This window comes from Cyprinodon tularosa, unplaced genomic scaffold (genome assembly GCF_016077235.1).
Source record: "Cyprinodon tularosa strain WSP-4 unplaced genomic scaffold, ASM1607723v1 ctg12, whole genome shotgun sequence".
Lineage (NCBI taxonomy): Eukaryota > Metazoa > Chordata > Actinopteri > Cyprinodontiformes > Cyprinodontidae > Cyprinodon > Cyprinodon tularosa.
The window spans coordinates 1,261,706-1,275,298 of NW_024038003.1; the positions used below are offsets into that span (position 1 = coordinate 1,261,706).

Consider the following 13,593-nt stretch of genomic DNA (forward strand, 5'->3'; position numbering starts at 1 on the left):
ATAAATGCTTTGCATATAATAAATAAAAAAGTAAATCCTGTAGATTTAGGGTTCTCTTGCTTTCTAACGCTGCAAGAGAAAGTTCAGGGGATCATTTCGGACTAGTTTACAATGTTGTGGCGCATGCATTACAGTAGATTATATTATGTTGCGCGCCCGGCGGAGTGATCTTAGAGCGTCAAAAGGTCCTGTGACAGCAGGACTCGACTGCTTAACATACTGTAATTTCAGAGCAGGTAGATAGCAGACTTTTCCTCTATTTATTATCGCAGAATCTCCAGCCAGCGCAGCGATACAACCGGGACCATGGAGAGAAAGAGGTGAGGCGTTTAATTGCGTGCTAGTTTACTTGTTTTAACAACGGAGTGTGCAGACACGCGTTCGCCCTGTAGTTAAACATTCATTAGCATGTGTACATGTCGGAGTTATTTGTTTTCACTGTCACCGTTCTAAATAAATTCGCGCCTTTCGGGCTCTTTCGGTTGTTAATTGAACTAGACTGGATGCGTTACAACTTCGTGTGGGTCGTTGTTGTTCTCCAGGGTGCTAGCTTGATTAGCTAGCTAAGTTTCATTGTTTACACACGCTTGAGTTGCGAGGGCGCAGGGCCCGGTGTTACACTTTATTCTGTAACCCCAACACTGGGACCGTGTGACGACTTCCTGTATTTAAAGAGATAGCGCACTTTTTCCCCGTAGAAAACAAACATAACGCACCAGAAACTGCGCAGCACAATATCACATAAATTTACTACAAAGTGCTTGAATGTGGCAAAAAAGTTATTAATGTCGGATTATAACGTGTACTATTTTTTTTGTTGAAAATATAAGCATTAAAAATGACAATATTATACATACATATTTACTTTATATAATAAACCAGTACTGTACAAAGTCTCGTTAAGGTACAAACATTACAACATGGGTAGAGAAAGAAAATTGACAGAACATGGGGCTAAAAACAAGAACAGATACATAAACAATAAGGCTAATGAATAAATATAGAGCAAAATTTAAAACCAAGGAAAAGTAGAAATTCTGGCAGTTTTTTGGCAGAAACAGATTTCAAAAGTTTCAATGAGGCGCAATACAATTTAAGTTGGTTAAGAAAAAATTCAAAACAAGGAGTAGAACCTCCCCATTTACAGCAATGTATATGATATTTGACAAGCAAGAAAACAATATGAACCGTATCTGAAATTTTACTATCAAGGTCATCAACATAATGCAAGACGTGGGTGATTGTTATTTCTAGGATGTCCTACATTTTAAGGGACAGGAAAAAAAAAAGATGATTAAGGGATTCATCCAGACATTCTCAACAGGCACAGCATGTTAAATCAAATTAAAATCTTTTGTGCAAAAATTCTGCCACTGGGTAAATACTGTGCGAGATTTTAAAGTAAGTCTCTTTAACCTTTGGTGAAACCGGCCATTTAACAAGTTAGTTATTCGTTGTTGACAAAAAAATATAATGTAATTTAGTATTGTGGCTTCTTGGCCAGTCCCTCCCAGTTTAACTACCTTTGGTTTGCGCCATGCTTAAAACAGGAAGGATGTAGGGGCCTCACATCCAACCGACTATTTTTTGGTTTACAACAGTTCTGAATAGGTAAACTTAATGCTGGCATTTCTTTAGATTTTTTTTTTGTATGGGATTAATTTAGGTTTATACTTCGTATTGCTATTTATCAAATGATAAAATGTAAAAAATATTTTTTATTTTCTTTTTTTGTTTTCTGGAGTTGTTAGTCTTATCAAATAAAATGATTGACAAGTTTAGATTTCAAACAATTATTAACTGTGTTTTAACTATGAATTATTATGAAAGATGGTTTTATGTTAGTTTTCATACATTAAAAAGAAGAAGAATTAATACCCCCTGTGATGAACATTAGAATACTTTCGAATTTCCAGTTCTTTGAATGAATATAATAATAAAAAAAGTAATTTTTTGGTATCTATAACTGTGACATAATTTCCTTAAAAATTAATATAATGTTACAAAAATGTTTTGAAAAAAATGTGTCTGACATGAGAAGTTATTGAGAAATATTGGTAAAGATCTCTGAAAGTGGTCTGAAAGGATAATCCTAGTATGTACGGTAAATCCACAGCTGACAACCCAGACACAAATCAGAAGTTTCCACAGATGTATTTCAGTTTAAAGGCAAAGCAGAGTCAGAGAAAAAGATCAGTCATCAGATGGCACACAGGTCTTAGAGCATGGGAGACGACAGCGGCACACACAGGTGAAACATCGGCAGAGGAATTATAGCAGCATGAGGGAGTAACGGCAGACATAAAGGATGATTTAAGAGTTTAAAGACCCCACGTTATTTTTTTTTAACCTTTACTTCAACATCAGAATCTGTAGTAAAGCATTTGTTTAAATGCACATTAGGCATTTACTTTTTGTTTTAATTAATTGAATCGAATAATGAAACAGATAAAAAGGAAACTGTTAAATGATCAAATAGTGTCTTGAAGTGCAGCTTGTTCATCTTAAAGTATTCAAGCATGTATATTACATACTAGCTACATGCATACTAGCATGTACCAACTAAACAATTTATGAAATCTTCATTACAAACACGACCTTCATTCTTTAACCTATATTTTTTTGCACCATGTGTTTTTTTCTCCCACAATGTTTACATTTGACCAGTGCTGCACTTTAAGAAATGCAAATGCCATGAGAGCCATACAAAATGAAATGTCATTTTGTATACACTCTGTGTATTCATCATCGATTAGTTGTGTCGCGCGATTAATGCATCATCCGCCGCCATCGACAGCTGCTGCCGTGGGGCGCCTCCCCCATCCCAACCCCGTTCTCACGCTCCCGCAGGAGTCCCTCTCAGCGCTGCAGTCAGAGCAGCAGGATGTTTACCCTCAGCGTCCAGACTTCAAATGAAGCGCGCATGCGCCGGGATTGATGGCGCAAATTGATCACAATAATTAAAATAGCCTGCGCTTTGTAAAGGGAAAAAAGTCGTAACATGCAACTTTTGTAAAAACAAATGAACATGGCACGGAAGCACCACTGTTATGATGCAGCACCTGAAAAGAAAACACGTTGGAGCCTTCGATGGCAGTGAAGAGAGCTGATCAGCAGGATGAGCGACCATGTTTGTTTCATTTTAAAGTGGGGAAACGTAACGTTAGTTTCTCAGGTAGCTCATCTGATGCTTTCCTTACCGTGTTAGTAGGTTACAGACAGGGACAAGGTTGGCTACTTATTTTACTTTTAATTTCATTTGAATTAGCTTAAGCAGCGTTTATATTTTCTTTATAAATAAATTAACTTGCAAATTATGAGGGCAAGGCTTTTAAAGTTTAAATCTTCTGGCAAAGATAAAGTAAAGAAGATCCTGCAATTTATGGAAGTAAAGCAGAATAAAATCCAGCAAGATCAGAAATATATCAATTAATTATATGCTACATTCCCATGTAAATATCTGTCTTTGGAGGATGTGTTTTTTTAACACCCCTAGTTCTCTCATTTTTATTCCAAATACAATTTATAATTTGAATCACAGGGTTATTTTTATCTCTATGGTTAAGTATTTTCTCAAGTAGCAACTTTAACTGCTATACTTTCCTGTCTTAAAATGCAGAACTCTTCTAGTCTAAAAAAAAAACCTCATTTGTTGAAATGGGGGGGGCCTATTGTTTGAGCCCCTTAGGGGCTTAAAAAACAAAAATGCCTGTCTTTTTTTGGCGGTTTATGAAACAAAGTACCCTATATTTTGTGGAGGTACAGCTACATTTCTCATATAAGTTTGCGTAGTTTTAACACAAACATTTATTTTTCATATTGCACCAGTACAGTTAATGAGCAACCTGTACTTGTGTGCTTGCTTGTTCTGTCTAAAATGTTTATTTTGGAATAAAGAGGTTAATATAAAAAAATATTTTTTGTCCGATTCATCGATTAATCGAAAAAATAATCGGCCGATTCATCGATTTTTAAAATAATCGTTAGTTGCAGCCCTAATATATATGTATATATACATATATACATATACACATATATATATATATATATATATATATATATATATATATATATATATATATATATATTAGGGATGGGACGATTTATGAAAACCGTCCGAACCGTTCGGTTCGACTGTCTCGGTTCGATTCGCGTGTGTTTCGTTCGGTTCATGCGCTGCTCCTTTTTCTCATAGGTGAAGCGTTTACACTCCAGAGCAGAAGGTGGCGGTACTGCGACCAAAGCCAACCACCAGTAGTAAACAAGAAGAAGAAGAAGAAGCGAAGCAGCTTAGCCGGGTGTAGCAGGGAAAAAAATCAGTGGTTGTGGAGAGTTGTGTGGGTATGGCGAGTGGGAAAGAACAGGAGTTGGAAGACGAGCCAGCAGCACTTTATAGGTCTGCTGTATGGGACCGCTTTGCATTTAGAGTGACCTACGATGACTGCGGAAAGAAAGCTGTGGATAAAAGTGCAACAGTGTACAAGCATTGTGCAACACGTTTTGTTTATGCTAACAGCAACATGACCAACATGTCATGCTAACCCCGAAATCCCTCATACTCCGTCAGCAACCCCCGCTGCGCTCCAGACCGGCTGCTCAAAGCAAAGCCTACAGCCTCCACTGTGGCTCCCGTCCGCTCCGCTCTGAGTTCCTTGGAGATGGTAGAGAGCATGCGCGAGATGATTAAATTCAAAGCAGCAAAACATACGGAAATGATCTAGGGTTTCCGCGGATCATTAAAAATAATTACAATCCATTATTTTTTGGGGGATTTTTTCATTAATTTCATAAATTTTTATGGGATTTCGGTGTAACAATCAACATATACCGAATCGAACAGAAAACCGCGACCACGAAAACTATATATATATATATATATATATATATTGTTTCTGGTTGAGTTTCTTGGATTGTTTCTATTTAGGGGAACAAATAAATCACTAAATGGCCTTTGTAACTCTTCTCCTATTATGTCACCTATTATTCTGTATGTTTCGCTAATAATAAGTATATTCAAGATTACTTTTCCACCAAGGAAGTACCTGCTGAGCCTTGATACAGCCTTTTCTTTGGCGAGTATTTCACATGAGATACACCCGATCTCCCTTCAAGGTCTTTACCCGTCTGTAGCAAGTCAGGTCCTCTGATTCTCCAGCAGATCCGGTAATTTCTTGTGTAAAGCATTTGCCGAAAAATTCTCATAGTACAACAGGCTGTGCTTGATCAGGCCAGCTGTTCCTTTTCAGTTTAACAGATCTGTTTCAGTCGGTATTAATCCTCTTCATTACAGAAAAGTTGCACAAAGTTTGTTGGTTGTGTTTTGAGTTTAGTGATCTGATAGATATGAGGTAGATATTTTTTAATGCCATTTGCCATTTTCTGTAGTTCAGTTTGCTGGAGCAGAAGCTTATCTATAACTGAAAAGAAGTGATTAGACAAGCTCATCATGGATGCCCCCAGGACTCAGTGCAGGATGTCAGGGTCAAAAGACCTCCTACAAAAAGAAAATCAGTTTTGGACAATTTTCCCACCCCATGTATTAATGTTATATAGAACGGAGAAGCTCAGTCAGTGACAGGCGTCTGCATGTTCTCTGATCCTTCCTTTCAGCAGCTGTTAGACTTCATAAGCGTCACTGCTCCCAACAAACCTGATGGGTTCACATCACTGCGGTTTTTACATAGTTTTTTACATTCTTATAAATAGTTTGTTGATGTTTATACGATTAATTCGCATGGATGCATTTTGTAAATCACTTCTTTAATCAAGATTAGCTGTTCTTAATAACTGCATATCATGTTCTTTAAATAATGTAAATGTGTCCTTACTATACGATGTCTTATTTCCATATTTCTGTTTTTATGTGTTTTAATTGCCACAGTATATCTGTATTTCCCCTTTTGGGATGGTAATCGGATATAAGGGCTGCAACTAACAGCACATTTGCTAATCTTTTGATTCTTTTTCACCAAATAAATGACTAATCATAGCAATCGGTGCTTATTAAATGATGTTTTGCTGAATTTGAACTATGTGAAAATGAAGTAAAGCCACAGAGGAGTCTTTCATCTTACATAAATAAAAATGTTTGTATTAATTGTAAGGTTTTGGCTTTATTAATTGATTTAAGCTGGTTTAAATTGTTAAGCTTGTATTCTCAAGTTAACAATTATTTAATGACAATTAGTTGATGGTTATTTCAATAGCTGATAAACCAATTAGTTGTTTACTATCTATCTGTTCTATTATAATCGTTGACCTAAAATGAAAATAATTTATAAAAAAAAGATTTCTGTTTGTAATTGGACCTGTCCTTCGAAAAGAAATTTGAATAAAAGGTAAAAGAATCTGAAGGTTGAATCCCAAAGAAAGCTGTAAATCTGTGTCGGCCTGTAAAGCCTGACTGGTGCAGCTTTAACCGCCGCAGGTCTTTGACTCACAGCGGCTGACTGTCAATAATAATGTCATGCCATGCCACCTACTGGAGCCGGATATTCATCAGCAGCTGTGTACTTCTGTGCCGCAATGCAAAAAAAAAAATCAAATGATAACTCTAAAAAGTTTTGTTATCATTAGTTTCTATAGATAAGTGACTTTATTGAATCACCTCTGGTCTATTTAAAATGTTCATTTACAAACCTAATTTGTGCAGCGTCAAAGAAAACAATGAAGCTTTATGGTTTTGTTGTGTGTCCTTCTTTCAGTCTACCTGTTAAACGCATTCTCAACAAGCCCCAGATTTTCCGCAGCGACCTTCGCACCGATGTAAACGCCGGCCAGTTGCGGGCTGGACGGTCACTACAAACTAAAGTGCAGAGGAGCAGACACAAGAATTTCTACGATACAAACCATCAGATTAAGGTGAGATAAAATCGCTAACAACCAGGATTGAATCCATCAGTATTTTGACATTTCCAGTACATCCCATTCTAATACTTTTCTGATACCAGAGCTCTGTTTGCTTTAATGTTAGCATCATTACCGAGGCTGTCATAAACCCTCTTTCGTCAAGCAAGTTTAATTTGTATTTATTTACACCTGCGGATCACAAAAGGCAACTTGAAATTATGAAGTCAGAAGAAGAAGTTAGAAAAACAGTCAATTATGTGAATGGAGACATTTCCATCCTGAAAAAAAATCTGTAACTGTAAGGGTTCAGATTTTTTGCTTTATTTTTTGCGTTTACTAGGCGTTCCCTCTCGGTAGCAGGTACAGGGTTGTGCATGAGCAATTTCTTTAAATGGAGAGGGCTGGTCTGTTAAAAAATTCAGGAAAAACCTCCACAATACCTTTAAAGCACATCCAGGCACATCCAATAGCTGCAGGACAGCAGCCATTGAGGACTGGAGTTTAACACCCGGTGGAGACTTTTTAAAGGAACTCAGGAGAAATGTTGTTTACATGGACATGTCTTTAGATTTAAAGGTCCTCATATCTTCCTGTCTCTTGATGTGATCCGAACCACACTAGACATATTGTCTCATTTTATAGTCTTTTCTGTTACAGTAACCTTTGTAAATTTGATGAATCATCTCAGAGGACTAGCTACAGTTTTCATGCATTTTCTGAGCCACTTGGTTTGCTTCATGTTGGCCATGTGGCTTTTTGGATACAAGTCCTCCATGCGGATAGCTTCTGGTCAGACCTCTCTGGTCTGGTCTTGTGCAGCCAGATTTTATTTCCATCGGTTATTAGCTGTTCCCACTGCTGTATATCTTCCGATTCCTCAGGGAAATGAGCGTAATGGGTTTTTATCTGCTGCATTAAGTTTCCTTGGCCAACTACTGCATCTGCAATCCTCCAGCCTCTTTGCGCCTTTGAAGCATGTAAAGCACATTCTGAACCCCCCCAAAAATGTTGGTCAGGAAGAGACCTTTCTCATCCAGTATAATTTACCTTGTGGTATTTGATCTGGTATGCAGTAGAGTTTTCCTATTGCTCACTCATTTGTAAACATCTCACAAGGCTGTTTCATTCTCTCCACATAACTGTGAAATTAATGATCATTAGCAGCTGTGTGTTATAAACAGCTGATTTATGAACCCGACTACAAAATTCATGGAAAAAATCTACATGTACTGTAAATGGTTTAAAAGTGTAGAAAACATAAAACACAGATTTAAATTCGATTTTCTTCCCTTTTTGCTCATTTCGCAATTTTTATGTTAATTTTTTTGCTGTACATATAAACATTAAGTTATTTATAAAACAACCTATGTAGACTTTAATGGTCACATCAAATTTAATTCCAAATTTGGTATTTGGAGCCCTATAGGTTCTCCACATGCAGGTACTTCCTACAAATAGCTCCCTCTGATGTTTTTTATCACGATTCTCTCATGTCGTCTCTCCTACAGCTCAAGCCTGATCTAAACACAACACTCCCTGTGCGACAGACTGCTTCCATCTTTAAACAGCCAGTCACTAAGATAACTAATCATCCAAACAACAAGGTGAAAACAGACCCTCAGAAAGCCGTGGACCAACCAAAACAAGTAAGTAACAGGCTGGAGAAAGAAACGTGACATTTTTTCACGTTTCCCTGAATAAGGAATGTATTATTTGGATCTAAAGTCTAACATCTGCCGCTCTGGTTAGCTGTTCTGGGAGAGGAAGCTGAGCGGGTTAAATGCATTCGACATAGCAGAGGAGCTGGTGAAAACTATGGACCTTCCGAAAGGCTTGCAGGGTGAGGACAGCTAACATACCTAGGAGGTGTATTTTTAAAAGAGCTTGTTTTTGTAACTTGACCTGAGGTAGCTTTGTGTGTTCCTCCCCAGGTGTCGGCCCGGTGTGTTCTGACAAAACACTGCTGTCTGCCATCGCCAGTGCCCTGCACACAAGCCCAGCACCCATCACTGGCCAGCTAACTGCTGCAGTGGAGAAAAACCCTGGAGTCTGGCTAAATACAACACAGCCGCTCTGCAAAGCGTTTGTGGTGACCGACGATGACATCAGGTAGGACCAATTGGTGTTAAAAGAACCGAACCGTTTTTAGCTCTCTCTCTGACAACACTTGCTTTGGAAGTTTTAAAATTACAATTAATTGGACAATGGATATTTTTAAACTTTAAAAAAAGGCTCCTTTCCATCCAAATGTTTCCAGTAGTAGATCTGTTAATTTTTTGTGTTTCCAGCCATGTTACCCTGTGCTGATGAACTACATTTAGCTGCTTAGGTTGCTTCAGTTTCTAACTAGCTTCTGCTTGAATTGTTGCCATCAGTCTGAGTTTTTGTAGTGTTTAAAAAACGTAGTATTGGAGTACTAGTGTGGAGGCTTAGTATCCAGCTGAATGGTTGCGCCGTAGGGAAACAAATCTTAAGTTGGGTCAGAAGATGACATAACAGACCATGTTTATGGTTAAACACATAACTAAAGGGTTACACCTTCCAGCCAGTGTTGTTTTCATCAAAGATGACTATGACAAAATTATTTCATTTACTTTTTTTTTATGACTATAACCAAAACTGACGAGCTAAACGTGGATCTTTGATGACGAAAATGTGTTCGCTCTCAGCAGTATGTCTCTTCCTGCTCTCGCGACTTAATAAACTATATAGCACCGATCATCCTCTGCCAAGTGTTTAAAAAATCCTTTTGTCTAACTATAAAGATTTTATTTCTTCCAACTCACAAGAGTTGATACTAAACCTTCTTTAATCTCTACCAAAAGGAATCCCTAAATTATATCCAAAGCAAATATTTCATTGCATGCAGTTCATTTTTGGATAAAGACCCAGGTTGTTTTTTGGAGTAATGAAGATTGTATTGATCTGTGTGTAATGCATAATTCATAGTAGATCCAGAAGTGTTTGCTTTTTAATGGAAACCTTGTATGTCTAAAACCATTCCTTTATTGTACATTTTGTTAGCTTGTCTGTCTGCTACATTAATCAATATGATGTGTTGAACTAGATCTGCTATTTTCAGAGTTTTTGTGAGACACTTTAGTATAAATTAGAGCATTTATTCATAAAGATTTTTTGAATTCTATGAAGTTTTCTGCCCAACAGTAATGATGAACTGCATGGCAGCTTTCTATACCCAGCAATTGTAGTATCTAGGGTTGTTATTTGAAATTGTAAAGGTTAGATGGTTAGAACTGACTATAACCTTATATAGTAATAACTTAAACGTGACTAAAACTAATAGACTTCATCCTGAAGACTACATCTAAGATGGCTGTCAAAAACAAAACTGTGTCCAGCATGTTTACTACTTCATTGTAACATGAGCATTACACTTGCGATTAAGATTCCCCTGTATTAGTTGGAATTGGTCTGCTCTGTATCTTTGTTTAAAAGTCTGGTAGACAGGTCCACTCTCTGCGCCTCCTGTCCACCTATAATAATCAGAGCACTCTGACCAGCTGTGCAACGTGAAGATGGGCCGCAGGTCTGAGAAAAACAGGATGACTCGTTGGATTTTCTAACTGTTAAAAAAAAAAAAAAAAGAAAAAAACAACAAAAAAAATTACAGAAACAAAAAAGACATGAGAAATTATTTTATTTTATCCTCATTTCTCAATTAATAAATGATTTACTCTGAGCAGCAGCATTAAAATGTGCCTATTTAAAATGCTATGTAGAAGCTTCACAGCCTTGGTGGATATTTTCTTTTGAGAAGCTCAGGCTGAATCTTCCTCAGGAAAACAGAATGTCTTGTGATCACATGTTTCTGTATATTTAGAATTGCTTGTTTCCTAAAAACTTAAAGTGTAAATATAGAACGTTATGAACAAGCTGCCAAACACCAGTGAGCAGAGTACAGACAAATAACTAATTAAGATCACAAAGTATATAAAACATAAACATTTGCATGTATAAGATTATTGTTTCGTAAAAAATGAAAAGATAACTTGAAATAATTTGAAAGGCAAATATTGGCTGTTGTATCCCAAAGTAAATTCCTGCCATAGATTATAGTAATTGAAATACTGAAATAAATGAGAGAAAACATAAATAAATGCAGACTGCCTTGGTAGAGCTAACCCGATTTTAGACTGCCTCTGGTCATTAATGCTTCTTAGACTCAGCTGGGTCAGCTTTGAGGGCAACGAAACACTTGGAGCATTTAGCATGTAGAAAATTGGCTGTACTATATCATTTCATTTGCAACAACCCACCAAACCTCAGGCATCTTTTCGAAGACCTCTGAAGTCTCTTGATTGGTTCTGTTCTGGTGCTCTTTAAGCCCGACTCAAACAATGTGCATTACAGGGGGAAACAAGCTGCAAGGGAGACCCTACACTGATTCCTGGTCTGGTTTTTAATTAATTTCATGGATTTTTAATTAGAATTTATGGCTGGACTTTGACTGGTCCCTTCCATTGTAGCTCTTGCTTTATGTTTATGCCTTTTTTCTACCCTGTAGATAAACTGCTACTCCAATAAAAGCCTTTTAGATCTTCAGTATTGCCCCGTGTTAAGCTCTCTTTATCCCTATCAATTGATTCGATTCCCTTTCTCTAGAAAAACATTCTCAAATCATCATGCTGCCACCGCACTGTTTATCTGTGGACATGGTGCATTCAGATATGCAGTGATTGGTTCATATTTATAGACTGTATGGCTAATAATTGTCACTGAGCTGTGGATCTCTACATGATTTTGATCTACTGTGGGCCTCTGCTATGGGCATATGTTAAAACCAAACAAAACACAAATGCAAGTACATTTTTTCAGATTTTTATTTGCTCCTGAAATGTGCTTAATAAATAAACTTGCCTTGAAAATTTTTGGAAGCATGTTTATTTTCCCCTCCCTTCTTAGTTTCATGCTAAGCAGGTGGAACAGGGTCAGCTTCTCCAAACCTAAGGCCGTGGTTCTAGTGCTTTATGCTGGGAGTCTGGGATCCCTGCAGACTGATAGATCGACTGGGGCTGTGTCTGCAGTAATGATGCTAATACTTTTGGCCTGTCAAGCTTTTATGGATGGTTGCATGGCTATTGTGTGGTAGATTATGACATGTTTATATTATATCCATTTTAATGACAGCACTGTAAGAAAATGATGTGTAAATCGTGGCGTTATATGTTAAACGACATTGATTGCGTTTATTTGTGCGTCTCAGGAGGCAGGAGGACCTGGTGCAGAACGTACGGAGACGGCTGGAGGAGGCACTGATGGCTGACTCTCTTGCTCATCTAGAGGATGCTGCTGCAGATGCAGTAGTTGACAAAGAGGAGAAGAAGGCTGAACCGCTGGAGAAGGATGAGTTATAGCCAAGGTAGATAGAAACACAGCATGAGTGGCAGAAATCCTTTCATTCATCAGAGAAGGGTTTACAGAGATATAAACTATTATACATTCCTGATTTATGTTCTCATCTTTCCTCAGGTTTGCTGTTAAACTCCATATACTAAAAAAACTCCATTTTGAATAGTATGTAGGAAAAAGAAAAACAATGAAATCTTTCATTTTTTTTCTAACCTAAACAAAGACTTGTCATCTTTATGCTCTATAGTTTTTACACTTGTTAGTGTAATCCTCTAAGGGTGCTTCTTTTTGTTATGTTTGTTTTACCTCTACTAATGTAAGGCAGCTGTGGATGGTGCTCAATACAATGCAGTATTACATTTAGTTTCCAGCTGTTTAACCTCAGTGTTGAAGTTACAAACCTCACATATGTGAATTTCTATGTTATAACGTTTGTCTGTTCAGCAAAAGCTGTATATTTTTAACTACCCCCAGATTGTCTTGCTTTTACATTTTACTGATACTGCAGGTTGGTTGTTTTATGGTGTGTTTCTGAAAGCATTGATGAGCAGCAGTATTTTTATTTTTTTTTGTATGAAACACAGCACTCATGGCTGTAAATAAACTGTCTTCAAGTTTTACGGTCAGTTCTTCTCATAATTCATTTGAATTTACTAAACCGGAGTCATTGTATTTGCATTGTCAGATATGTTTTGTTCTTTTGCCAACAACGTTAAAGTTCGGAGATTCATTAGAGATCTGAACAGGTATCTGAAACTGTACAACGCTGATGTACTGTACGTTGTTACTTTACTTTATGGAATAAATGCAGCTTCTTTTGAACAAATCTGTTTATCTTCACTGTGTAAAGATTAATGAGTACGATTAGCTGTATTGAACTGTCAAGACTTTGAATGTTTGTGGGTTTTTTTTTCTAACAAACACATTCTATTGTACGCTTGATTGATACACTCACACAACCGAGGATACAGGTGTAAGAAATATTCAACAGTACTACTTAAATATATGAAACATTAGGGGATCTTAACCAGTTATCTTTAATCCTCTTTCTGCGTCTCATCCTGGTTAAGTGGGCTGACCTGCTGTGGGAAAAAAAGGAAATTGAAAGCAGCATCACTTTATTTCACATTGTAGGGGAAAACTCCCTTATCACAACAATATAAAAATGATCTGACAACGTTGACGCTTCGTGAAGCTGGTACAACAACCAAATTTGATATGTGTAAAGGATATTTGTGTAAGAAATTTTTCCACCATTGTGTTTGCAGAAATGGGGACAGTGAAACAAAATTATAAGAATATAAGAATCATTGTTTCTTTGAATGACATGATCTTATAAATTGGTAAAGAAACAAATATGTAAAATATGTATTT

The 13,593-nt window shown here is 37.0% G+C and overlaps 1 protein-coding gene across 2 annotated transcripts; it reads left to right on the forward strand.

The window, feature by feature from the left end:
- Positions 1 to 161: 161 nt before the first annotated feature.
- mbd3a (methyl-CpG binding domain protein 3a) lies at positions 162 to 13,045 on the forward strand. 2 transcript variants are annotated; one of them, XM_038270447.1, is made up of 7 exons: positions 162 to 320; positions 6,705 to 6,861; positions 8,358 to 8,495; positions 8,599 to 8,689; positions 8,781 to 8,958; positions 12,074 to 12,229; positions 12,340 to 13,045. In XM_038270447.1, the coding sequence occupies exons 1-6, from the start codon at positions 307 to 309 to the stop codon at positions 12,222 to 12,224; spliced, it is 729 nt and encodes a 242-aa protein (XP_038126375.1). In that variant the 5' UTR covers positions 162 to 306; the 3' UTR covers positions 12,225 to 12,229; positions 12,340 to 13,045. The 2 variants fall into 2 exon arrangements, with proteins under 2 accessions (XP_038126375.1, XP_038126374.1); XM_038270446.1 differs by having other exon boundaries at positions 12,074 to 13,045.
- Positions 13,046 to 13,593: the final 548 nt, after the last annotated feature.